The sequence below is a fragment of the Erinaceus europaeus genome, chromosome 20 (assembly GCF_950295315.1).
Source record: "Erinaceus europaeus chromosome 20, mEriEur2.1, whole genome shotgun sequence".
Lineage (NCBI taxonomy): Eukaryota > Metazoa > Chordata > Mammalia > Eulipotyphla > Erinaceidae > Erinaceus > Erinaceus europaeus.
This window is the reverse complement of record NC_080181.1, coordinates 23,215,500-23,241,690: the sequence shown is the minus strand read 5'-3', so window position 1 is coordinate 23,241,690 and position 26,191 is coordinate 23,215,500. Positions and strand designations below refer to the sequence as shown.

General features: G+C 42.8%; 2 protein-coding genes across 7 annotated transcripts in view; both read left to right on the top strand.

Moving 5' to 3' along the window:
- DDX10 (DEAD-box helicase 10) overlaps positions 1–26,191 on the top strand; it is a 653,321-nt gene that overhangs the window by 610,703 nt on the left and 16,427 nt on the right. The gene's annotated exons all lie outside the window — the stretch shown is intronic.
- C20H11orf87 (chromosome 20 C11orf87 homolog) lies at positions 1,338–7,903 on the top strand. Of its 3 annotated transcripts, none has more exons than XM_007539279.3 (2): positions 1,338–1,461; positions 2,331–7,903. In XM_007539279.3, exon 2 carries the CDS (start codon positions 2,555–2,557, stop codon positions 3,125–3,127), a length of 573 nt encoding a protein of 190 aa, XP_007539341.1. In that variant the 5' UTR covers positions 1,338–1,461; positions 2,331–2,554; the 3' UTR covers positions 3,128–7,903. The 3 variants fall into 3 exon arrangements, with proteins under 3 accessions (XP_007539341.1, XP_060036093.1, XP_016040390.1); XM_060180110.1 differs by lacking the exon at positions 1,338–1,461 and adding an exon at positions 1,495–1,673; XM_016184904.2 differs by lacking the exon at positions 1,338–1,461 and adding an exon at positions 1,704–2,243.

Below are 26,191 nucleotides of genomic sequence, written 5' to 3'. Positions count from 1 at the left end.
ATTGCTTTCATTCCTTGGCTATTGTGAATTTTGCATCTTTGAATACAATCCCCTTGCAATAGTGTTTTCATATCATTTGTATATAAGACTAGGAGAGGTATTGATGGATCACGATGTATTTCTATTTTTATTTGTGTAAGGACTCCAGTAAGGCTGCACTACTTAGCATTCCCAACAACAGAAAATGACATATTTCCTCCTCCATATATAAATCATGGGCAAGAGGTGGAAAAGAAAAAGACATAGTAGGTAAGTAGGACAAGATAGGGAACACAACATCTAAGAAAGTGACCCCATAGATGACAAGAAACCCTTCTTCCCACATCAAACCCTCCTCCTTACATTCACAAGCAGTTAGGAGACTTCTGTAATTTCTATTTCAGTTATGATGCATAGCAGGAAAAAGCAGCAGTGTAAACCCCATCTCTGAATTTAGCAAGTAAGTAGTTTAGTGGCTCTTAGACTTGAAAACAGAAAGAAAACAAGCTGGGGGGGGGGGGGTTAGACACATTTGAGAAGACACTGGGCACCTTCATTGATTATAGTGTCTGTAGGTGCTGCTATCGGTTGGCTTCTCCCATAGAAAAGTAAGGTCCCTGCATTTTGAAACTGGCTACTAGCCCAGTGCACTTTCCACATTTCCCCAAGTGGTCTAAACTGGCAGTTGATTGGCCTCTGGGGACATTTAGGTAGGCTAATGAGAGTGTTAAGGAAGCTCAGTCCCTTGTATTGCAAGGTTATTGTTAATATTGTTAATAGAGGCACGGAGCACTTGAACAAGCATCTGATCCAATGAAGGGGTACTTTGCAAGAGAGGCACAATAGGAATTTTCATAGGGCGGTTTGGTCGTCTCTTATGTGCCTGCAAATGTGTCTCAGGCCTGGTAATGTGTGCGGGGAGAAGGTGGAGTGAAAGATACCGGGGACACTGGAGTAGAGACTGGTCGCGCACCTGTCAGTAGTGCCATGCTTTGCTCAGCGCCCTCGCTCTATCTGTCCAGGACCGGCAGCTTGCAATGACCCGGCCAGCACTGGCCAGGGTAGGGAGGGGGCACAGCCCAAGAGCCCTGGAGAAAAAGCGCCCAGGTGCCCGGAAAGGGCCGCCTCCGGGGGAAACGTGCGCTCCTGGGACCACCCCGCGGGCTGAGGGCACAGAGCTGGCAGCCCAGGACGGACACTTCCGTCTCCCCAGCACCGGGGCTCTGAAGGTGGGGTGCGCCCAGGGTAGGGTGCTGCGGGCAGCAGGGAGGGGAGACGGAGGCCCGGGCAGGACCCGCGTGGTGCTGGGTGCTGGGTGCGGGGTGGGCGGGGGCGCGGTGGGGTGGCTCAGAGCCCGGCAGCGCCGCCTGACGTCACCGGCCTCCCCGGCAATAGGCTGGAGCCCAGCTCCCGGCGCGCGCGCTCTCGCCCTCACTCGCTCCTGCAGCCGCCACTGCAGCCGCGCCGCTCCCTGCAGCCCAGGTAAGGCTCCGCGGGCTGCCGGGCAGGGCGGGTCAGCGGGTCTGCACAGGCCCCTCTCCCTCAGCCCGGCCACGACCCGGCCCCGGGCGGCTGGCGCGCGCCTCGCTGCTCCTCAGTGCAACAGTTTGCCGCCGCCTCTGGAGAGCGAGCGCCTCTGCTGCTCTGCGGGTCCCCAGGCTCCAGCCGGGACGAGCTCCAGGGCCGAGGAGAAGGTCCATTCTCCCAAACTTTGCAGGCGGGAACCCCCTCTCCTCCATTTGCAGTCGCTCCTAGAAAGAAGGCTGCTGTGAAGGGGGGCGCACAAGGAGATAATGGGGGGGGGCGTTTCAGGGGTGTGATCTAGCACAGATAGGTGCCTGCGCTGCTGGGGCGGACAGGGGCGGGGGCTGGAGGGAGCCTGTGCGTCAGCGGACAGAGGGCCGTGGGACGCGGCCCCAGGGGTGCTCCGTGGGAATGGGACCCGAGGGATCTGACGCCTCTGGAAGCAAGAGTCCCGCGGATGAGGGAGCGGGAGGGGAGGCTGCCTGCCTGAGGCTGGGGTGGGTGCTGGGAAGGCTGCGGCGCCAGGCAGAGATGCTGGGAGGGGGCTCTGCTGCGGGAAGGGGAGAGGAGGACCCAGCTGCGCAGCCGGGCTGCTCCGTGGAGGCTGCATGTCCGTTGCAATTAGAAAGTTGTGGAAGGTGCCCAGAGGCTGCGTTATCTGCTGAGTAATCTGCTTCCCCGCCGTGCTGGATCAAAAGCTTCCTGAGCCTGAGCAGGCGGCTCTGCAAGCTGGGCTGCAGGTGGGGGTCCTGGGGTTGCGGGGAGGCGGGCCCCGCGCTGCAGAGGCAGCGGAGCTCAGGATCCTAACTGAGCCTGTTCTCTTGCAGCCTGGTGCCTCGGAAGAGGTTGCGGACAAGTCCCTGCCCCTTTCCCTGTCCCCTGTGGGCTGGAGCGGACCTCCCGGCCTGCCCGCACTATCTCCAGGCCTTCCCGCAGCTCCCCTCCCGCACCAGGAAGTAGTTTGGGTGGCGCCGGCTCGTCCTTTCTTGGCTGGTGGGAACCTCGCCCGGCAGAGGAAGCCAGGAGGGCTCAGCCTCCCAGCCCAGCGCCCATGAGTGCCCGGGCGCCCAAGGAGCTGAGGCTGGCGCTGCCGCCCTGCCTCCTCAACCGGACCTTGGCCGCCCCCAGCGCCAGTGGCGGCCGCAACGCGAGCACTCGCGGCCCGGGCGGCACCTGCATCACGCAGGTGGGACAGCAGCTCTTCCAGTCCTTCTCCTCCACGCTGGTGCTGATTGTGCTGGTCACCCTCATCTTCTGCCTCATCGTGCTGTCCCTGTCCACCTTCCACATCCACAAGAGGAGGATGAAGAAGCGGAAGATGCAGAGGGCTCAGGAGGAATATGAGCGGGATCACTGCAGCAGCGGCTGCGGAGGCAGGGGGCTGCCAAGGGCTGGGGGCCAGGCCCCAGCCCAGGCAAGAGAAACCCGGCTGGAGAGGCAGCCCCGGGACTCGGCCTTCTTCGCCCCCTCCAATGCTGACGCCGCCTCTTCTCCCCCAAGCCTCCCGAGCCAGGGCCCCTGTCCTCCTCCGCCTGCTGCCCCCAGTCCCCACGGAGCACACACAGCCTCCTCCTGTTTGGACACACCTGGCGAGGGCCTTTTGCAAACGGTGGTACTTTCCTGATTGTCCAGCTCCCCTTCTCTCTCCTTCTCCCTCCTCGGCATCTCTGCCATCCTCGCTTCCCCCTCCATCCTTCAGCTCCACTTTCCTCTGGCCTCTTTTTCCTCTTCCTTCTTTCCTTATCCACCCTATCCTTACTGTTTATCCTTCGCCGAGGCACTGTGCGGTATTTGTAAATATTGGGCGAGGAAAGTCTCGGAAGAAGAAATCATGCTGACAATAATTTATTATTAATATTTATAGTAATTATTATAATACTAATAACAATCCAAGCGCATGACAAATCACATAATTTATCATTGTCAATGAAGGATGCGTCTTCCCTCCCCACCCTGTGACCCCCTCATAAAGGAGGAGAAACCGCTTAAGCTACCAAATATATAAAAGGCATTGATCCCCGGAGCAAAGGGAGTGGAGGGCCCAGTGTGTTGTACATAGCTGTCAAGTTAAGGGTCAGTTACTTTCCTCCCCCGCCCCTCTCCCACACCTCAAAATGTTCATTTCCCCTTCAGCTCTCTTCCCCAACCCATTCACACTGTTGGCTCGGCTCACCTTTAACCGGGCTCAGGCAATAGAATATTCATAGGAGAACGTTGGCATTTAGTACTAGGAATACAAGAGGCTACAAAGACAGTCCCAGAAAGAATGTTGATGATAAGTACAGCTCTCCAGTCAGCTCTCTTCTTGCCTCCCTTTTCCAGGACTAGGCATTTTAGTTTACTTTTAGAAGTGACCCTCGCTGGCCGAGCATAAGAACATTAAGATACCTAAATGAGCTATAATAATATGACAAAGTATCTACTGCTTTAGCTCCTCGCCCTGCCCGCCCCCACCTGTGCTCCCATGAAGCATTTTCAGGATTCTAAGGACCCCGGGAGCTGTCCAGCTAGGTCTGGTGCTGAAACCGCCTCAAGGAACTGGTTACTTTCTATGCTTGCGCAGGCTGAGGAGGGGCTGTTTTGAAAAGTGACAATTCTAGCTTTGTCTTGGTTTCTTTTTCTACAATCGGGTTTGTGTGTACTATTGGTTTTCTTATTAAACATTGCATAAGTTACCTTTTTTTTTTTTGTAAAAACAAAAAGTATTAGGTAATGTGCATTACTGAAAGTGCAGTATCTAACCAATCAGAATGTTGGTTTCATTTTTAGAACAAGTGCACCTTTGTTATATACTTATCACTTTGGTACCAAATACAGAAGCAAACTACAGTTCTGTACTCTGTCCTCCACACTGTATATTCTTGTTCTTGATTTCCAGCTGTTGATATAATGGTCGCCACTGGATGAAAATTCAGCGGTGCAGGCCTGGCTTCTGCTGTTTTCAGAAGTGTTCTTTTTGTACCGTACTCTGTAGTAGACTGTTATAAAAAAGATTACACAATGTTTCTTTTTTCTTTTGTGGATACCAGATAACAACCACCACAACAGAAACAAATAATGGATGTGCAGGAATGCCATCTATTAAACCATGATTCATATTTAAACAGTGCCTACTGTAGTCCTCCCTGCATACGATTACCACTCGGAAGCAGTGGTGTGTGGCTTGCTTGTACTGTATGTGTTTGGAGGCGAGACTGCTGGGGGGATGTTGGGCAATTTGGATGGCAGGAAATGCAACTTTCAGGAAAAGTTAAATCCCATAGCTACTTTTAGGTGAAAAATGTCGGAAGTGTGTGTCTTTAGAATCCATCTGAGGTACAGCAAGGTAGGGATTCTTTTTCACCTGGCATCTGGCTTATTTCACCAAATAAAAACATGAAGAAAAGCCAAGAAAAAAGAAAGGGAAAAACACTTTTTCTTTCCTAATGTCAGACAAGTTCATCTAAGTTAGAAATGGAGTGTATGGTTGTTTACTACTTCGTTATGCTTGGATTGAGAATAGAAAGAGCCAGAAGCATATAATAATCTTAGTTATATGCAGTGCTTTCCTTTCTTGGGGACTAATTAATTGACAGCTTTTCAAACATTTGGAAAATGTGTGAATGAGAATGTTCTGCAAAAACCCCAACACAATCTTTGCTAGTCTGCGGGGTGTGCAGCAACAATGGCCCCAGGTGCACCCCTTCCCAAGTGACTCGTAGTTCTAGGTCTGTGTCTTGGTTCTAAGTATATGTGCTCTTGTCTATAGAAAATATGAGCTCTAAGGTGTTTGGTCGTATATCCGGTTGTCCAAGCTCAGTCTTCTTGGTCAGTCTTTCATAAAAAGTAATTTAGTAAATTTAGTTTTAATCACCCATTAGATGATTAGTACTGATACTGGTCTTTTCCTGAAGCACAGAGGATTATTACCTAGGCAGACCAGGTATAATCTTTGGGCACAACATACTAAACAATGAACCAGATGTTCTCCAGTGCCTTAGTCACTTCCTAGTAATATGTAAAAGAGTGTATTAACTCCCTCAGGCCACTAGGGAATTGCTTTTAGTGCATCAGTCTTTCTTTGTGCATCAGAATGACTAAGGCACTGCGCAGAAGAAAGTCCATTAATTTTTGTAACTCATCCTCATCCAGTTGTAGCTCTTTAATATGTTCTTACAAAAATGACTCTCAGACTTGAAATTTGAATAAAATGAAGAATTCAGAAGGGAGCTTTCTCATTTCCAATGAGTTCAACTAAGTGCATGGATATTACTTTCGTGCCCCCTTGTTTGATGCAGTTTTTACAGTGAATAATTTCCCATTATAGTAGAGCAATAAGATGTTCTATTGTAAGCAGTGTGGATGATGTTTCCATTTTATTGGTGCTGAAGCTACTCATACATTCTTGCCTTATGAATCAGTGTATTCAAGGCATGCAATAAAATCCTTGTCCAAGATGCAGTCTGTATACTCTGGGGGGTAATTATGAAATTTTCACATATTCTTTTCCCCATAAGGAATACAGAAGGAGAAACAACATCATTACTTATATTTACAAAAGATCTTGACACCTCTAAACATGAGCACACACTCATACTATGATTTCATTGTGCATCTTTAAATGCACATACCTTTCTCCATTAACTATGTTTATATATTTTAAATAGTTGTTTGTGTAAAGACACTATCGTTTTTGAATCAAATTCAGTGTTGAGTTTAATATACTCAGAACACTTAGCTTCCAGTGGTGTCATTTGAGCATTCTATGACAAAGTTACATGAAATGCGGGTAAGAATCCACACCAAATTGTTACAATAAGCATATAACAGTATTTCACGCAGACCCCGTTTAAAACATTGATTCTTTAGAGGTTGGTGGATGGCCTCAGGAGTTTTGGATGCAACCAACAGGGCAATTTGAATTTGATTTATTATGAAACAAAAGGTAATCTGGAAATATTTAACTTTAAGGTTGTTATACACGGATGTCCCATCAGATTAATTGCTCCAAATCCTTGTAGCTACAGCTCCACTCCTGCACTTACTACTCAGTATTAGTAGAGTAGCATGCTTGATTCTTTTTTTTTTTAATGAAAATGTTGGAGAGAATACCATTATATCAACTGTATGGGACTCTGAATCTTAAAGTCATAGATGGTTGTAATCTTCCTTAGACTTTATATATACCCATAAATATGTATTTATATATGCATACATTTTGTACAAATTTACAATGAACTTTTTGTATTCTCTTTGTCATTACAAGAATGAGTGAAAACCAAATAGTTCTTCCTTTTTCTTATCTGAAGAAGATACAGAGAAGTCAGGTTTCTGCATGTACTCACTTCTCTGTCATCAAGTCTGAACAACTTTCTCTTTATTTAATGAAAGGGGAGAGTCCTGGTTGGCTTAGATAATTGGTAATTAGATAAGCTTCCTTTCTTAGAGACTCAAATGTAGTGATGATACTGAATTTATGACTATATCTCTGTGGTCTAAATATCCAGACAGAGAAGAGATTGTAGGATCATCTACACCATATACCTGAATTGTGACCTCAATTTATTTTTCATTTTCTCTGTGTATGTTGTGTATGTGAAGATATAGCCTGTATCTGCATAGCTAAAGGTAATTTGAAAATATGATCATTACCTGCTTATGTAATACATAGTTTTTGCAAAATATGGGTAAATTAGCTTTTAAAACTTGGGTATCTGATGTTTCCACTATTTATATCTATATCAATTAAATTAATTAGCTAATTATTACAATTCCATTTTTTCCATTGTGAAGACATATACTTTTCTGTAGATTACAGTTGAACAGTTGATAGTTGGTAGTATGTGGAAGGTATAGATTAAACCAGAGCCAGAAGCTTTAATCTGGTCAGACTCCTCAGGTCCATTTCTACAAGAATCTGGTATTCAAATGTGAATCTACAAAGTCACTTATGGGGATCATCTTATTTTGGAACCAGTGACTGTGACTCATAAATGTTTTAGTTCACAAGAATGAATTGACCTGTCTATGGGGAGGGAGTAGCTAGTCGTTGGATTGAGCATAAATCTGATTTGGTGTCTTATTTATTTGATAACATTTGAGGAACAGCTTCAATGGTTTGGCATCAATACTTACTAATGTCACCAACCTAATAATACAGTTGATGCCATATAAGAATAAGAATCTAATTGCATTTAGTTGGAAACATGTCTTATTAAGGTGGTTTGAGGCAAAGCTATTCCATGACACTAGTGATTTCACTGGTTTGTTTCATAAAGAGATTAAAAAAAAATAGTGACAATGACAAGGAGAGTAGAGAAACTGATTTTTGCATTCGTATTTATCCAACAGGCAGAATAAAACAAATATTAGAATTTGTGGAAAATTGTTTGCTTTTCTATCAATAAAAGAGCCTTCTTGTATATTGTTTTTTGGATATGGTTTCCTTATTAATTTAATTCACAGGACATTCATTCCATCAAATCACTCATTTTGTTACCAATGGCAAAATACCTCCTAGGGAACCTGCTTTGCCATGTGTGTGACACAGGGCTGGGCAGGTAGGTCCCACTCCAGCGGGGAGGTTCTGGTGCTCTGTGTGCCTTTCCTCTCTCTGTATCTCTCTCTGTTTGAAAAAGTCATCAACGTAGTGAAGCCTCAGCAGCAACAAAGAATCAGACGAGGTTAGTAATTTTTTATTATTCATGTTTTTATCAGAGCACTGCTCAGCTCTGGATTAAGGTGGTATGGGGGTTGAACCTGGAACTTCAAAGCCTCAGCCATGAGAGTCTCTTTGCATAGCCCTTATACCATCTACTCCACCCTTTCCTTTCCATTATTGTAACAGTTCTTTCTCATGGTGGCAGGAGAGAGAAAACCTTGTAGTGCTACAAGAATCCTTGCTAGCTTGGGCTAATAAAGTAGTCATCCCAGGCTGCTTTCTGGGAAGTAAGTTCTAGCTACTGACCATTCGAGCTTATATTCATCACGTGTTCATTTGCACTCAACGTCTTAAATCTACAGTGGTAGGTTTTCTGTTTTTGTTGTTGTTCCAGATGCAGGGTTTGGCGTTCTCTGTTCTCCTCTAAGAATCTCACCCCCCACATACACACACACTAGTGCAAATAGGAATTTCTGGGTTCTTGAATACGCAGCACTCAGGCAACGCTAAACAGGATGCCTTCAAATTACCTGTCATCACCACCATTATCCCATTTCCACTGCCTTCCTATAAAGGAGAGTACAACGTACATGGTTCTCTCTAGTCATTGCTGCCTCTCAGATAACCAGGGAGATTTTCCAGTTATCAAACTATCTGATCCTATCAGAATACGAATGCTTAGACTCTCTCCAATTCGTTTTGCCTATGAGTCAAAGGGCTGTCTCTAAAGTAAAGAGCCTTGAGACCCAGCCTCCTCTATATTTGATTGTCATCTCCCCCCAAATTACTCAGGACTAGGAGGTAGGTACAGCTTTGTCTATATGATCTTTTAAGTGTTTCCTTTGTTATAGTCAAATGGAAAATGGTATATTTTGGCTTCCCATCTTTTATTTTCTTTTAAATTGATTTAATAATGATCAAGAAGACCATAGGATAATAGGGGTAAAATTCTACACAGTTCCCACTGCCAGAGCTCCATATCCCATCCCTCCATTGGAAGCTTTCCTATTCTTTATCCCTCTGGGAGTATGGACCCAGGATCATTATGAGGTGCAGAAGGTGGGAGGTCTGGCTTCTGTAATGGCTTCCCTGCTGAACATAAGTGTTGAACAGTCCATCCATACCCCCTGCCTGTTTCTGTCTTTTTGTCCTTCCCTAGTGGGGCAGGGCTCTGGAGAGCTGGGGTTCCAGGACACATTGGTGAGGTCATCTGCCCAGGAAAGTCAGGTTGGCATCATGATAGCATCTATAACGTGGTGGCTAAAAGAGCATTAAGATATAAACCAGAACAGATAGTTTAATAATCAGGAATAAAAGTTAGAATATAGCAGATGAGATTTGGGGTCTCCATTTTGGAAAAAGCCTGGTCTATTTTAGGTATATTCCAGGGGGCTGTGATTTTACTAATTTTTGCCTGAGCCTGACAGCTAACATGCAGGTGGGGTAAAGGTATTGTCTGGGGAGACGGTGTCAGAGTTGGAAATAGGACAAGAAAGCTGGATCAGGACAGAGAGTAGCTCCCAAATATGGCAAGAGTATGTAAATATTGTTACTTGTAAACCCCAGTGATTTGATATGGGGCCCATCTTCAGCATAGGAGCCTATGTAACTGTGACTTCCTATTTTTTATAATAAATTCCGTGTCCCCATGCTCCACCCTTACAACTTAGTCTTAATGGTAGAGGGGGCTGTGGAAGTGATGGATGCTACTTCAGAACATTTTGCTAGTTGTACTTGTTTACACATGAGTGGCTACTTCCTAGTTGAATGATAAGAGTTCAGTGATATCAGAAAGACAGCATCACCCCTGTCTCTACCTGTCAGACTGTGGTGAAGACTCTGGAACAGTCTACAGTATGGCACATATAATTCAAGAATTCAGTCACTATCCTGTAATTCTCGGATGACTACTTACTCACCTGTCTTCTCTGTGTGTCTAAAGCGTGTGTGTTCTGACATCAGCTTCTTGCCCATTTGCAATTCTGAGGCATGCCTACTAAGAACTGTGCAGTTATACAGGCTCCACTCCCAACTTACTTGGTGCTCTTGGGAATAGAGAAATAATGAGTGATAAGAATCAATATACTGCTGAGGAGGAATTCCAGAGTACTGACTTTGTTGAAAAAACACACACACACACACACACACACAACTGGAATCATGGAAAAGGCCTACGTGCCAGTGTTGGCCTGGCTCTTTGGTAGCCGTGAGACCTTGGCTATGTTCCTTACCTCTCCGTGCTGCAGTGTTCTGAAGGTTCAGGTGATATGAATGAAGAGGTGTTTTCAAAGGTCTGATAGTAGTGGCTAATGAATGTATTGTAGCTTCTGGCTTTGCTTCTTTTTTAAAAAAAAAAATTATTTTATTTATTCCCTTTTGTTGCCCTTGTTGTTTTATTGTTGTAGTTACTGTTGGCATTGGTGTTGGAGAGAGGAGGGGAAGACAGAAGGGGAGAGAAAGATAGACACCTGCAGACCTGCTTCACCACTTGTGAAGCGACTCCCCTGCAGGTGGGGAGCCGGGGGCTCGAACCGGGATCCTTACGCCGGTCCTTGTGCTTTGCGCCACCTGCCCCACTGCGCTACAGCCAATTCCCCGGGCTTTGCTTCTTTTACATGGATTGGATAACAAAGGAAGAAGATAGATTTCTGACAGATGGTTATTAGCAAACTCAAGTTGTTCTACAGAGTCACATTCTAATCTCTAACAAAGTGCCTACTACATGGTAGTCATTTGCTAAAACGTTTCATTAAATTAACAAATGTATAAACATTCTATGGACATATGTCTACCTACCCAAGTATTTTGTACTTTTATAGAAGTCTAGTCACTAACATCTCAGTATTAGGAAAGAAAAAAAGCAACAGGACATTTTCGGCAGTTTCGGCAGTTTCCCATTTCACTTGGCTTTCGGAAGGTAACAAGAGCGGCATCCTAAGGCTTTTGAGCTCCAAAGAAGTCTTTTACAGACAGAATGTTTTCCTACCATACACCATTTTATCTGTGCTCATCTGACTTGCTTAGAATAGCTTACTCTTAGGACCTAAGCCTTAAAACTTTCTTAGGAGTGAGAAGTCAACCATAAGGACTGAGGCCGTATTAACATTTGTTGAAGAAAGAGGATCAGGTAAACATTTTCTGATACTTTCTCAGTGTTTACCAAGTCATCCACACTAAGAAGAATTTGAAGAAGGTCGGAGCCAATTCTGTCATAAAACTTATGATTCAAAGAGATAAGGCTTCTGTAATGAAATGACCCGGGCAAAAACAAGTTGAAGTGGCAACTGGGAATGAAAAACACACCCATGTTGAGTGAATAAAAACTGATCATTTATGGTATAATTCACTTTAATGTTAAAAAGGAGCAGCAGGGATATGGATATATAGAGAGATATATGTACTTATATAGAGATAGATTAAGTCTAGGTTGGACAGCAAGAACATCACTGTCCTTTGCTCTTTTTTCCTTATTGCAACATATCAATGTCACTTAATGGGACACTTTCCCTTTTTTAATTCATTGATTATTGTATAGAGACAGAGAGAACTTTAGGGGGGGAGGCAGACAGCCACCTGCAGCATTGCCTCACCACTCATGAAGCTTTGCCCCTGCTTCCTTGTGCACTATAATGTGTGCGCTTAACCAGCTGTGCCACTGCCTGACCCCTCTTTATTTATTTGACCAGACAGAGAGAAATTGGGAGGGGAAGAGGAGATAGACACCTGCAGCACTTGCTTCACCACTAGTGAAGCTTCCCTGCAGGTGGGGAGCGGGGGCTTGAAAACCCAGATCCCTGTGTGTACACCCATCAGGCACACCACTACCTGGTCCCAAAGGGACACTCTCTTCAAACCCAGAGTAAGTGCCTTTGTTTGCACTTGTTTTGTATTCCACAAAGTTATCTCAACCTTCAGAACAAGTTTCCAGCATTATTCTGCCCATCTCACAGATACAGAACTAAGGCTTAGAGAGATTTAATAATTTTCTAGACAAAAACTTTGTATTCCTATTATCTTTTCTAGCCAATTTAAAATAATTATTCTGGAATTGTATCCATGAGTGCTGTGAACCAAAGAGGTTGAACATCCTCCTCAAAATGTAACATAGTCATTGATATGAGAATCTGGGGTGTATATGGAGTGGGGAGATTGTTATGTCTGTTAAATTTACAGATGATCTGGGTCTGACTTTAGTAATCATTGGATCTGAGTATCTGGAGACAAGTCTTAGGAATCTGCATCTTTAGCAGAGCCACCGAAGTCACACAGATGTAAAGCCAGGCTGTCTTTCTGGCAGGTGGCTGATGGGGAATGAGAGTGCTGAAGGAAGTCTAAGTGCTGCACAGTCTGCTTGAATCTGAATGTTCGAAACTGGTTACTTTTCACAATTCCGTGGTGAGCGGGTCGTACTGACGGAACAGAGACCCTGCTTCTCCGTGCGATAGTGCTTACACTGAATGGTGTGACTGAGTTTTTTGAGTCCTGTTTATTTTTGTTGGCATGAAAGAGGCAAAAGAATCTTATGATTCTCTGACCTCACTGTAGGAGTCGGTAGACCTGGCAAGTTCTGTCTTGCAAGGACATGTAAATAAAATGTAGATTGGGTTGGCAAAATCATTGCTTATGAAACAGATCCAAGAGCCATAGTCATCCGCCAAACTACACAGAACAGAACTGTGGCCCAGAAGCTGTATATAGCAGCTCCAAATGCAGAGAAATCAAGTTAGGCTTAGGTGGGGGGAGCCACTGGGGGGATGGAGAGGATAAGAAAGCCAGAGCAGCAGTCTGCATGTGCTTGCAGTGGAGATTTTGAACCTGGTGCAAGTGGAGCAGTCAGAATTTCTGCACTATCATTTATTTCTTAAGACAGGTACTTACAGGAAGGTAAGCATTTTACTTTCATTACTGTATTCAACAGCATCTCTGTGGCATGGGATGGTCTTCCTCAATACACTACTGATGAAGGTTGAGGGAGGATGAGGGACTTGTTCTGGAAGAGCTGCCCTATTCCTATGTTCTCCATGCCCCTCCGGCCTCTTTGCCGGCGTCAGATCATGGCTGTTCCTAAATAAGAATTTCTCACCGTGTTTGGTTGCTCCATGAAAACTGTCACAGACCAAACTCACTGTTCTCTGACCTACAGCGATCCTTTCAGGATCCTTGCCCCACTCATCTTGTCCTAGTCTGAGGGAGAAAGTGCTCCTGAGGAGGTGGCAGTCACCTTGTTTGAGCTGTGAAAGGTTAGAGTTGTAAGATGGGGTCTAGATCACCATCAGTGAAAGAGTGACGTAGAGCAAGTTATTGGTCCTTAATCCCCCTGATTATTCTTCCGATTTGCAAAATCATGGAACATGAAAGAGTGCAAAGGATATGGTGAGGATTAAATGAGTTAATATCTTGAGAAGTTAATGTATTTAATGGAATAACAGACTTGGAACTGTGACTAGCACCGAGTAAATGCTCAGTGAATGTTACTCTCTTTTTGTTGTAAAGGACATATAACTGAGTCAACCCACAAGTGAGACCAACAGCGACTTCCAGAGACTAAACACGGAGAGACCCAGTAGCTACCTCTTAGGCCCGATCACCCGCGTTTAAATCTTGGCACACATTAGCTGTGGCAGTTGCTTAACTTTTCTCTGCATCTGAATAACAGTGTACAAAAAAAGAGTATTTGCTTTATGGGGATATTATGAATACTATTAAAAGCTTGCTAGCTTTTCTGAAATTCTTAGAAAATGTCTAGGACACAGTCAGTCTTGCCCCTGTGCTACACAATAAATAACTAAAGGAACCAAGTGAGTACAACATGATTTAGGTACTTTGTAAAACCTGCAGGCTTTCTAGTCATCTGTTGTATGTGTGACCACCACAGCTCTGTCAGGTGTTGAAGCCAAACCTGTTAGCGAATTCTTGGTATTAACTTCAATTTACAGATATTAAATTTTAGTAACTCTCAGGCTAAAAGCACTAGTGGTTATGTGATTATACACACACACACAATCTGAACTATGCTGCAGTTCTCAGACCAGCAAGAAAACTTGTGAACCCTCCACTAGCCACAGTTTATACTTTGAATGAATTTGGGCCATGAGTGAGCTGCCAGTTCTTTTATTTACAGGGAGAGAATAATGATAGAGCCTAGAGAATTATGAAGGCCAAATTCCATAGTACTAATGTCGCCCTTAAACATTATGGAAGCACACAGTGCATACCAGATTAAGTACTGGTTATAATTAATACGTCATCCTATGATGCATACTATGATGCATACATTGTGCATCATGTCTTTCACCAAGAAAGGGAAAATAAATCATAAACACAGGAAAATGTGTAGATTTCATTTTCCTGCTGCACAAGAAGTAGAAACTTGGGAGTGGAGAATGTGATCTTTTTAGATTAGTGCATTGTTCCTGGCATTAGGATGTTTTCTCAAGAATTAGTCTGACATGGGCATTCTTGTAAAAATGATTTGAGAGAGATCTCAGGTAAAACATATAAAGGAGTGAGGAAAACGGGAAGGCTGAAAAAGTTGCTAAGAAAAGAGACTTACTGAAACTAGCTTCAGACTCAGCCCTAATCTGAGGAGGTTTGCCAGGAGGCAGACCTTCTGTATCACATCTCTGGTTGGTGTTCTGCTGAGGGCAGTTCTCAGCAGAAGGGTGCAGCCATGGGAAAGATGGGTCCCCTGCTTGGCAGAAAGTAACTTCACAGCCACTGCTGAGCTCCTCTCTCCATAATTTAGAGGGTTCTGCAGGGGGTCGTGTGGTAGGGCAGCGAATTAAACACAGGGCAAGGACTGGTTGGTGTCAGGACCCCGGTTTGAGCCCCCGGCTCCCCACCTGCAGGGGAGTCGCTTCACAGGTGGTGAAACAGGTCTGCAGGTGTCTGTCTTCCCCTCCTCTTTCCATTTCTCTCTGCCCTATCCAACAACAAATGACATCAACAATAACTACAACAAGGGCAACAGAAGGGGAAAAAATGGCCTCCAGGAGCAGTGGATTCATGGTGCAGGCACTGAGCCCCAGCAGTAACCCTGGAGGCAAAAAAGGGGGTTCTGCAGTCATTTCTGCTATAGTAAATAGGAAAAAAAACACCACCTATACTTGTCCTGCTATTTGAACAATTGGAACATAAGAGAGAGATCTAGTCTGTTTCCTTCCTTCTTAACCCTCAAGTGAATGACTTCTTGCTAGACATAGTAGTTCTATTTGTTTCTAAGACAGACTTATATAAGTTATCAGAGATACTGTCTAAATCTTTCTACTTTTCTTGGGGATTCTGAATTTGCTCTCAGATCTCATTTGGACAGTACATCTGTATCTGGGAAAGTATTGGAATTGGAGAGCACTGAGAAACCCATCAGTCTGTTATTAGACACAGGTTTGTTTTCTTTTGCCTCCAGGGTTATTGCTGGGGCTCAGTGTCTGCACTACAAATTCACTGCTCTTAGCGGCTATGCCTTCCTTTATCTTTCTATTTTATTGAATAGGACAGAGAGAAATTGAGAAGGGAGATAGATACTACTTGTGAAATGTTCCCACTGCAGGTGGGGAGTGGGGGACTTGAACCTGGATCCTTATGCTTGTTCCTATGTGCTCTATAATCAGGTATGCCACTGCCTGGCCCCTAGACACACTTACCGTATTGTACAGCAGCATGCTTTGGGTTCGGGGCTGAGTTTTTAGACTCATTGCATTCCCTTTCTAAAAATTTATTTTCTGTTGATTTCTTTTATATATCCCTTCACTCCCAACTCACACATTGTTCAATGATGACTAAAAGTTAAGTGATCAAAATGGGGGATAGTAGGAGAACACTGGATTAAGAATTAGGAGACCCAAGTAAGAAATTTGGTTTGGCCAGATAGTGTGTGTGTGAGCCTGGGGAAGTCACTTTTCTGCTGGGCATCCATTTCCATCTTTATAAAGTTGGTTCCAAATACTTGCTCTGAGCCCTTTACATAGTCCTTGTATGACCAAATGGGAAAACACATACCCAAGGTTAGATCTATCTAGTTATGGAGGGTGTTGTTAGAGATATTACACTTTTGCAATTAGTATGTTACTTGGACTGTTCTCTAGCCTTATGCTTTTGACAGATTCATAGCATAACCCAAAATAGTCATCAGTGAGAATTCCTATGAAAGTCAAAGCGGGGGGGTCGGGCAGTGGGTTAAGTACACATGGCGCAAGGACCGGCGTAAGGATCCCGGTTCGAGCCCCCGGCTCCCCACCTGCAAGGGAGTTGTTTCATAGGTGGTGAAGCAGATCTGCAGGTGTCTATCTTTCTCTCCCCCTCTCTGTCTTCCCCTCCTCTCTCCAACAACATCAACAGTGGTAATGATAATAACCACAATGAGGCTACAACAACAAGGGCAACCAAAAGGGGTAAAAATGGCCTCCAGGAGCGGTGGATTCATGGTGCAGGCACTGAGCCCAGCAGTAACCCTGGAGGAAAAAAAAAGTCAAAGCAGTGGTTCCACTTTCCCATGAACATTATTCTTCAGCTCTTCAATGATCAATTTCCTCTGTTACTGACATCCAAGTAGTTGTTCTTGGTTTATAAAAAAATAAATCTCCCCGGACTCTGTAAAAGATTTACCAAGAAAAGTCTTATGGAAAAATTCAATGATGACTTCCTGTAGAGTTCAGTCATCAAAAGTCCTCCTCCTATGTGTTTAGTTATTCTTTTATGATTTTTTAAAAAAATCTGAACACTGCTCAACTTTCACTTACGATGATGCTGGGCATTGAACCTAGGATCTCAGAGCCTCAGGCTTGAGTTATTTGCATAACCATTATGCTGCTTCCCCAGCCACTCCTTTTATGTTTAGAAGTCGTCCAATTTTTATCCACATTTAGCTTTCTAGAGAAATCTAATTGCATTGCTACATCAGGGAAAAGAACTTTAATAATCTATTAAAATGAATACTATGAAACCTTTAGTTTATTGTTCTTAGCACAAATGTTAATTTGTCTTCTAATGGTATACTGAGAATCCTTCAGTGCCCTCATACATATCAGATGTAATGATTACATCATCTCTGACAGGAGCTACAAATGTTGGCATATTGGAAGTATCAGATAGTTCTGTGTATGTGTGGTAAAGATGGGGTGAAAAAGTCTCCCTCAGTTTTGGAACTATCTTTGATAAAAGTCCTCAGTTCACCTTTGCTTATATATAGACTAGTGAAGTTACTACATTTATAACCCTAGCAATTTTTGTACAAATTATGTATAAAAGGATCTTCACGTGGATGACAACACACAATGCAGTCCTTAATTTAGGAATGGAGTTGGGTAGAGGGGAAGTGAACAAAGGTTGGTCAAGAGGGAGGGAAGCCTAGCCACCATTCGCCAGCTTGTAATGCTACTGTTCTGCCACACGGGGGCTCTTCTGGAATCCTAGAGAGGCAGTGTTAGAACAAGGAGGATGCTGTCTTTGAAGGTCAGCCAACAGTAAGGAAACACATCTACTCTTACTGAGGTCATGTGAAACCTTGTCACTCAAATGTGATTCACAGGTCAGTTGGACTGGAGTCACTTAGGGTTTTAGTTCCTACCTCAGAATTTACTTCTTCAGTAGATGTCCCACTGACTACACATGTGGTTGATAAGCACTCCTATTGATTATAAAAAGTAGCAGCCAGGGAGGGCTCCCTTTTCAACTCTCCCATATAAAACTTAAATCATGAAACAAGTACAAGGCAATATCTTTTTAATATGAAATTAAGACACCAGAGCTATTAGGAACTTAAGAACTGGTTCACATAAATATTCATTTGATTCAAAAGAAGCTTTAAATACCCAAATGTTCAATTACTAGTGGGAGACATAGAAAAGTAAATTTAAAATTTTAATGTATGAACAATATAATAAAGAATGATAATTTGCTTACAAGAAATATTTCTCATAGAAGACTGCTGAGCATTCTGCCAGCTATTTAAACGCATTATACATTTTTAAAAATATTTATTTCCTTTTGTTGCCCTTATTGTTTTATTATTGTTATTGATGTCGTCATTGTTGGATAGGACAGAGAGGGAGAGAGAATGATAAGACACCTGCAGACCTGCTTCACCGCCTGTGAAGCGACTCCCCTGCACGTGGGAAGCCGGGGGCTTTGCGCCATGTGCACTACCACCCGACTCCCCATGAGTCAGTTTTATAGCAGTGGAAGGAACTGGGCTCTACCACCAGTGATGCTAGAAGTAAGATTATTTGGTGTCTTCCTGAAGGTCTGTCTCTACCCAAGGCTCTGATCCCAAATACCTGTTCCTGCACCCTTTTCTAAACCTTCTGTCTCAATTTCTTGCTCCTGAGACTTGAGTGAATGGAGTCCATTCTGCCAGTCCTGCACTATCTCTAGTCACTTCATCAAAAGCTGAATTTTGTTTTAAGTCTGAGGTCATCATCCTATTTGCCTGGTTGGAGATTCCTTGTTGCTAGATGTCCTGAGCCCTAGTAACTTTCCTTAGACACTGTATTTTGCTTTTATTATGGTCTTCTGTCATTCCACATTTCAAATAGCAATGTCTTACTCTCAGCACTTAATATAAACTGACAGTTTATAAAATGGAAACACTGACAAGACCATAGGATAAGAAGGGTACAATTCCCTCCACTTCCGTGAAACAGTCTTGTGAAGAAAGGGCAGAGGCCTTTGGAGATCTCTTCACAAGCAGAAGAGAAGGCCATAGTGCATAGGTAGCCAAATTGTCTTTACTTATCTGAGAGATGTGCAGGTCAGGTCCATGTGGGTGCCATTTGTCGTTAAAATTCAGGGGTGCCAGCAGGCCGGGCTAGCTTTGCGGCGGTGAACAGAGACAGACTCCAGGACACACGGCTGGGCTGAGAAGCTGCACTTTAATCTTTATTCATGAGCGGGCAAATCACCACACCATGTGCTTCCCCATCATTGTCCTCCAGCGGCTGCTGCTGAGAACTCTGGCCCTCCTTAGCATAGGGAAAGAAAGAGGGGTGCAAAACTAGCAGGGACCAAACCAACACGAAGAATGCCAACAGCTTTCCTAATCTTTAATCCCCTGGGAGTATGGACCCAGGGTCATTACGGGGTGCAGAAGGTCCCATGAGATAGGGCAGAATACATACTTAAAGCAAAAGTGCACAATAGTTTGCAGTGAGTCAATAAATGAAGCAAGCAAGTAGAAAGACCTAAAAGTACCTAATGAGTTCTGTTCCCAAAATCATTTAATAATATTATATAATAGACTCATCTTTGTTATGACATGTTCTGGACAAAAACCAACTACTTGAAAGGCTCTGAAGTATAAACAAAAGCAGGTAAAGTTTGAACTATAGACCAACAAAGAGAAAGGGCATCACATTGAATTTCCTGTTTGAGCGGTGTTTGGCATTGAGGGAACATTGCATATTTTTAATAGAACAGTATTCAAGAAGCTCAGCTAAAGAAGTAGATCTAAGCACATGGAAGTCAAATTTCTGGGGGCGGGTGATAGCACACATGTTAAAATGCACAAGGACCCAGGTTCAAGTCCCTACTTGTAGGGAGAAAGCTTTGTGTGTGGTGAAGCAGGTCTGCAAGTGTCTTTCCCTTCTTGATTTCTGACTGTCACTATCCTTCAAATAAGTAGAAAATTAAAAAGAATTTTTAAAAAACATCTTTCCACTTTTCTCAAACTCTACTGCACTATATATTCCAGTAACGTACAATTATTGGTAGAACATGAGCTACTAAGAGAACCGAGGTCTTAGACTTCTCCATACTCAGATTGTCAGTCATTTTCATTACATTTTATCAGAATCCCTGCCAGCACTTCAGTTTTGGCATCTCAGTTCTATTAGAACATGAGTGGCTAAGAAAGTTGTAGTTCATATACACAATGAATTATGACTCAGTCACTAAGAATGAGGAATTCACCTCATCTTGGATGGAGCTGTAAGAAATCATGTAAATTGAGATAAGCCAGAAAGAGAAGTATGAATAGTGGGTCGCTTCATAGACAGTGAAGCAGGTCTCTCCCCGTCCTATCCTATGACAACAAAAGGGCAACAAAAATGGCCTTCAGGAGCAGTGGTTCATAGTGTAGGAACCGAGCCCCAGCAATAACCCTAGAGGCAAAAGAAAAAAAAAAGGATGATGAATATGGGATGACCTTACTCATAGACAGAAAGCAAGAAATAAGAACAGAAACGCAAGCACAGAGCAGAACTTAGACTGGATGTGTGCGGGGGGGAGGGGGACCTAGCTTGGGCTTGAGAGTATTTTGCAGAAAAGTGATAAATTTTACTCATGTATCAACAAGTATATTTACTGTAAGCCATTAATCTCCTCAATTAAAATAAGAACTAAAAACTATCTTCCATTACTCTATAGACTTCATTTCCCCCCAAAATAGTGTTGATTTTTTTGTTTGAAAATATTTACCATGTGGCTATATCAGGCATCCTGGAAGAAAAGGAAAATGTTAACAGCTGTAGCTTCAAAGAATTAAAATGGCATCCTTTTTTTTTTTAATTTTCATTTGAAGTGAGACATTCTTCTTTCATCTAATATAGATGTTGTTTCATAAACCTAGAGTCCCCACCACAATGGAAGAAGCTTGGACATTTCTTCCTCTGTGTGAAAAAAACCTAGTGTGGTAAAGACCTGGTGATGGATGACCACCCAATTGTAGATGCCATGTCCCTCTGGCCTCCTGAAGCTTACGTTATGACTAGAGTGGAGGAAAACCCCCAATGAAAGCCATTAATGTACAATGGCTTATGAACTATTAAGTACTATGTAAAGAAATAAACAAGACAGTCAGCTAGTGAATAGAAAGGGGCTGCTATTTTTAGAGTGATCAGAAAGCTCCCCCTCAACCATCTCCCATCATTGTTGGCTTTTACATCTTGACATCTTAGATTATTACTTAAAATCATTTGTGGTTATTTTAATGAGACTTTGGAAAGAAAACAAAAATTTGGTTTACTCACAAATTATTGGTATTTTCTTCTATCAATGTGTATTTGTTGACTAGAGAGGGAGTGAGACAACTGTAGCACTGGTGGGGGTTACCTAAGTGCACCACCACACGGCCTCTGTATTTTCTCAAACAATTGTTTATGTCCTTCTTAAGTCTGTATTAGACTTATGAAAAATATGTATAGATACCCCAACTGACCTCAGTTTCAGTTGTTTTAACAGTCAGAAATTAGTATTTCTGAATCTTGCAAACAGCATGAGGAAACTGATGTCCAGTCGACCTAATGTTGATCTCAAGTCTATCTAAATGCAGTAAGTCAAGATTCTATAATAGAGTTTAAGCCACACGCCCCACCTCCCAAAGTACTTAACAGTTAAATATCTGGGATGAATGGCTTGAGAATTACCTTCTCTCTGTAGTTCTCCTGTGGAAATGGATCCTGTTACATATTTGACAAACATTCAACATTGTAGCTCTTTCCTGAGGGACATTAACTTACCACAGGGAGGGCACATTAAAATGATGTATAAATCAATGGCGTGCTTAATGAATGGGATGTCAGGCATTCATACTCTGAAGACCACCAAAAAAAGGAAGTAGCTGCAGGAGAGCTATCAAATCCTCTGTCTGCTTCCTATTCTGGAAGAAAGGGAAATGTTAAAGCTGTAGCTTCAAAGAATTAAAATGGCATCTTTTTTTCATTTGAAGTGGCATATTCTTCTTTGAAAATCTTTTAAGTAACAGGACACCATAACAGACTTCAGTAATTGATGGTGGAACAAATTTCAGAGCAGACAACCTCTCTTAATGCCTAGTGATCATCTGCTAAAGGACACACAACCCTCCCTCACTGGGGACACAAGGCTTCTCTGCAGCTGATACTTAAAATAAAGAGAATTCCATTCTGGAGTCACCCAGACTGTCCTTTAGAAGTTTGTAAGGATGCCAGGGAAGAAAGAAGCACATTGTGTTGATGAAAACATTGCAGGGGCTCTGAAATTCCAAGTGGTAGTCTATGTTCATTTTTCTACTCCATCCCTATCCCACCAATAAATATTTCTTGAAGGATAATGCACAGGAATACATACACACTCACCTCAGTCTTCACAGTTGAGTGACTGATGCTTCGTACACAGGTGCTTGCATACCTCAGTAATGGGTTTAAGAGTGATCGAAAATCATTCAGTTGAACTATACAACAGGCCTGGGAAGATAGTATAATGGTTATACAAAAAGATTACCATGTTCAACGCCCTGCACCATCATCGGTTAGACATGAGCAGTGTACTGGTAAACAAATAAATAAAACAATAATCATATTTATTTTTCAGATAACCATGCTTTCTGTATTATATATTCCCCATACAACAGAGAGAGTTTAGTGAATGAATAGTGAAAGATTCACATATGTAGAAAAATTACTTTTCAAATATCAGTTGAAAGCCTATTATGTGATAGATTCTGTCAAAAGTTTGAAATAAGGAAGAAGTCTGTATCCTCACAGGGTTTTACCAAGTTGAAGAGAGATGATAAACCAGAAAATGATAACATTATTGTTAATGCATAGGGAAGAAGCTAGGAGGCATCAGAGGAGGGGGAAATGATTAGTGTATATAGGATAAGCCTGAACTACTAGTTATTGGAGTAATTCACAAAGTAATGCTTTTGTTGAAAATTAAGATAAGGGGGTTAGGTTTACGTGGTACTATACAATGATGATTTCTTACAAATGTGAACAGATATCACATTATATGTCTTGTAACATATATTACATTATATATATTACATTATATGAAAAATTAGCTCAGAGTAGCATCCAAGGTATGGAAACAGCTAATTTGTCCCAGCAACAGATGGCTGTATAAAGTAAACATACAATAAGACACCAGTTAGCCTTAAAAAAAACTACTAGGGCCAGCATAATCACCTCCAGTTCTAGAGACCTGCCATACAAAATAGACCTATAGTTAGTACAGAAACTCACATTTAAAAAACTTTTAAAGGGTAATATTTTATATCTCACCATAAATGAAGGATACACAGAATCCTAGGAGGTATCAGCTATGTCTGTTCCTTTCATTTGATTTCCACAACACATTATATCCATTGAATATGTAGATCACTTCACATGCTACTTAACATACCTCTACAACTATTTTTAGAAGGAGAGAGGCCAAGTGGTGGCTCACTTGGTAGCGTGGACACAATATCAGGAATGAAGACCTGTGTCCCCATCTGCAGAGAGTAAGCTTCATGAGCAACTTAGTTACGTGTATGGACAAAATATCAACCAAAACACCTGTTAGAAATAGACTTTCACCATTTTTTCAAATTAAAAGAGATCTCCTCTCAGCCCTATGATGTAAGATCAGGTGCTCACTTCATTAAATTCTGAATTATAGATATAATGGTTTAGCAAAAATATAAACTTGTGTGCATGCATGTAAAAGCCATGTACACAGAAATAACATACGCATGTCTTTTTAAGAGAAACACACATTTTTCCCGAGTCAATTATTAATCATTTGTTAAAATACTATTGTGTAGAAACCAGTGTCTACTCTCAAGACAGATAAATCAATCAGATTGTCTGGTTAGTGTACAGTGCCTTGGAATTCAGAGATGGAAGGTGTTGATGGCTTTTGGATAGATCTTTAAGGATGACTCAGAATTACAGAGTATGGCAAACAAAGAGGCCAAAATCATCAGGAAAGAATGAAGGGAGATTTCTGTATCCATGGGGGTTCCTTTTGATTGGAAGTCTAGAAACCAACTTTATCCAAATTGAGAAGGTTGTCTGGATAGAGTTGAAAGATGAGGCAGGAAAGCAATCCGCCAGAATGCCCCAGGCCGCTCCGCGGGAGTCTGAGCACACCTGGGCACAGAAAACTACATTGCTGCTCCAGGCGCGTTGCCACAGCAGCTCTTAAAAACAAGATCCTGAAGCTCCTCTTCCAAAGAGAAGCCTCCACAATTCATATCCTCCTTTGGAGTCAAGTTGAATTAGGAAAACAAATTTCAAAGGAGGTTGACTTTTTCTCCACATGGGAAATTTTACCACTAGAGAACTTATGTTCAAATATAGGAATTAACAAAAGTAGATGTCTACTTAGTACTGTGTTCAGTTTAGCTAAATAAATAATAGTTAATTTGTCAAGAACTCTGGTAGTAAATGGTGATTCCATTGAATGAGACAGACTATGACTTTAAGAGCAAAGATAGACATACACACTAATGGATATTATGCTTTACTTTTGAGACAGGCGATGTAAGTTGGGCTTGGGAGGCAAGTAAAAAGTGAATCTTAAAGAATGAATAAGAAGTTTGACTTGCAAAGGAGAAAAAGAGCATTATAGCCAACACTCAAGCTTCAAATAATCCAGTTACTAGGATATAGGTGATGTTCTCGTCAAACTGCTCACTAACCTATATGAGGACGTGGTATGAAAGAGGAAGAAGAGACATCAGGGGCTGGTGAGATCTTACCTGGGAGGGCCTTTGCTATGCTCAAGCCCCCGGTACCTCACATGGAAGTACTGCAACACCAAAGGAGGTTGACCCAGAGAAGTGAAACCCCAGAGGTGGGTGGGGCTTCAGGAAACTAAAGTCTCCAGAGGGGCAAATATAATCAGAATGTGGGGCACGAAGTGCAGCAAGGTAGTTCAGCTGCGGGTAAAGGAAACATGAGAACTGAGGCAGCAGTAATAGGAGCAAGGTCATTCCTAAGCAAAAGTAATGAGGACCTGAGCTAGAGTGGTGGCAGAGAAACAAAGACAGCAAGCATGCAGGAAGCACTCTGGACTTAATATCTTTTGGCAACTTACTGGCCTGTTGAGTCTAATTTAGCCATGTTGCTTTTGTGTCACTAGGAGGTCAAGTGTCTGCCCTCCTGCTCTAACCAGGCCTGTGAGTCCTTCAGAGCACAGCTGAGAGTTCAATTATAGTAGAACAAAGTCATTGCCTTTGGTGCAAACACAGTGGCATCATAAACTTTAGGATGACCTTGATCAATGATGTCACATCTGTATTTTCTACAAGATTGTATTGATCAAGTGTAGTCTTACCTGAACTGTAGACCCAGGCACATCCTCCAACGACCTACAGTGGTTCTTCCATTCGAAGGGGGCTGCCTGGGGCCATCAGCATTTTTTTTATCAGCTTTTTATGCTGTATTTTATATTGGCTTATCTCTCCTGAAATGTAAACTAACCTTTTATAAATGTGCCAAAAATATAACCTGATTTACTTGAAATCCAGTGGGCAGTAACTAACAGTTCTGGGATTTTTACTACACACAGTAGTTTTTAATGACTAAGTTAATTGACATTTTGAATAAAAATACAACTTTAGGACCAGTGAGACACCTGCAGACCTGCTTCACCACGTGTGAAGTGACTCTCCTGCAAGTGTCTCAGTGGGGAGCTGGGGGCTTGAACTGGGATCCTTACACTGGTCCTTGTGCTTTGCGCCACCTGCACTTAACCTGCTGCACTACCACCCAACTCCCTTTATTTTTTTATCTCCAGGGTTATCGCTGGGACTCAGTGCCTGTACTACACTGCTTCTGGAGACACCTGCATACCCGATTCATCGCTCATGACCCCCTTTGCAGGTGAGAGCCAGAGGCTTGATCTGGAATCCTTCCATGGTTCCTTGCACTTAGTACTATGTGCTCTTAACCCAGTGTGCCATTGCCCAGCCCCCTTCCTTTCTAAGTCACACCTACACTTACTACTTTCAAATATCCTTTTTCCCTCCTCTCTCTCTAGGCCCTGATGGAATTGGGAATTCAGAGACCTCTGGTCATTTCCCCCTATCTTTTCTCCCCCTCTGTAGTACAGACCAGAAAGTGGGAGTTCTAGTACTATAATTGCTTCTCCCCTGGTCAGGGATGTTGGCAGGTAAATCAATACCCCCCGCCTGTTTCTGTCTTTCTCTAGTAGGGTAAGGTTCTGGGATACATTGGTAAAGTCTATCTTGGGTCCATTTCACTAAACATTTTATTTTGGTGGGTGGCTTAGTGCCTGCACAAAGAATATACCATTCATGGTGGCCATTATTTTTTAGTTATTATAGGACAGAAAAAAAAAGACAAT

Bases quoted from the DNA above. Each gene is read 5' to 3' on its own strand.
- C20H11orf87 (XM_007539279.3), top strand. From the start codon at position 2,555: ATGAGTGCCCGGGCGCCCAAGGAGCTGAGGCTGGCGCTGCCGCCCTGC.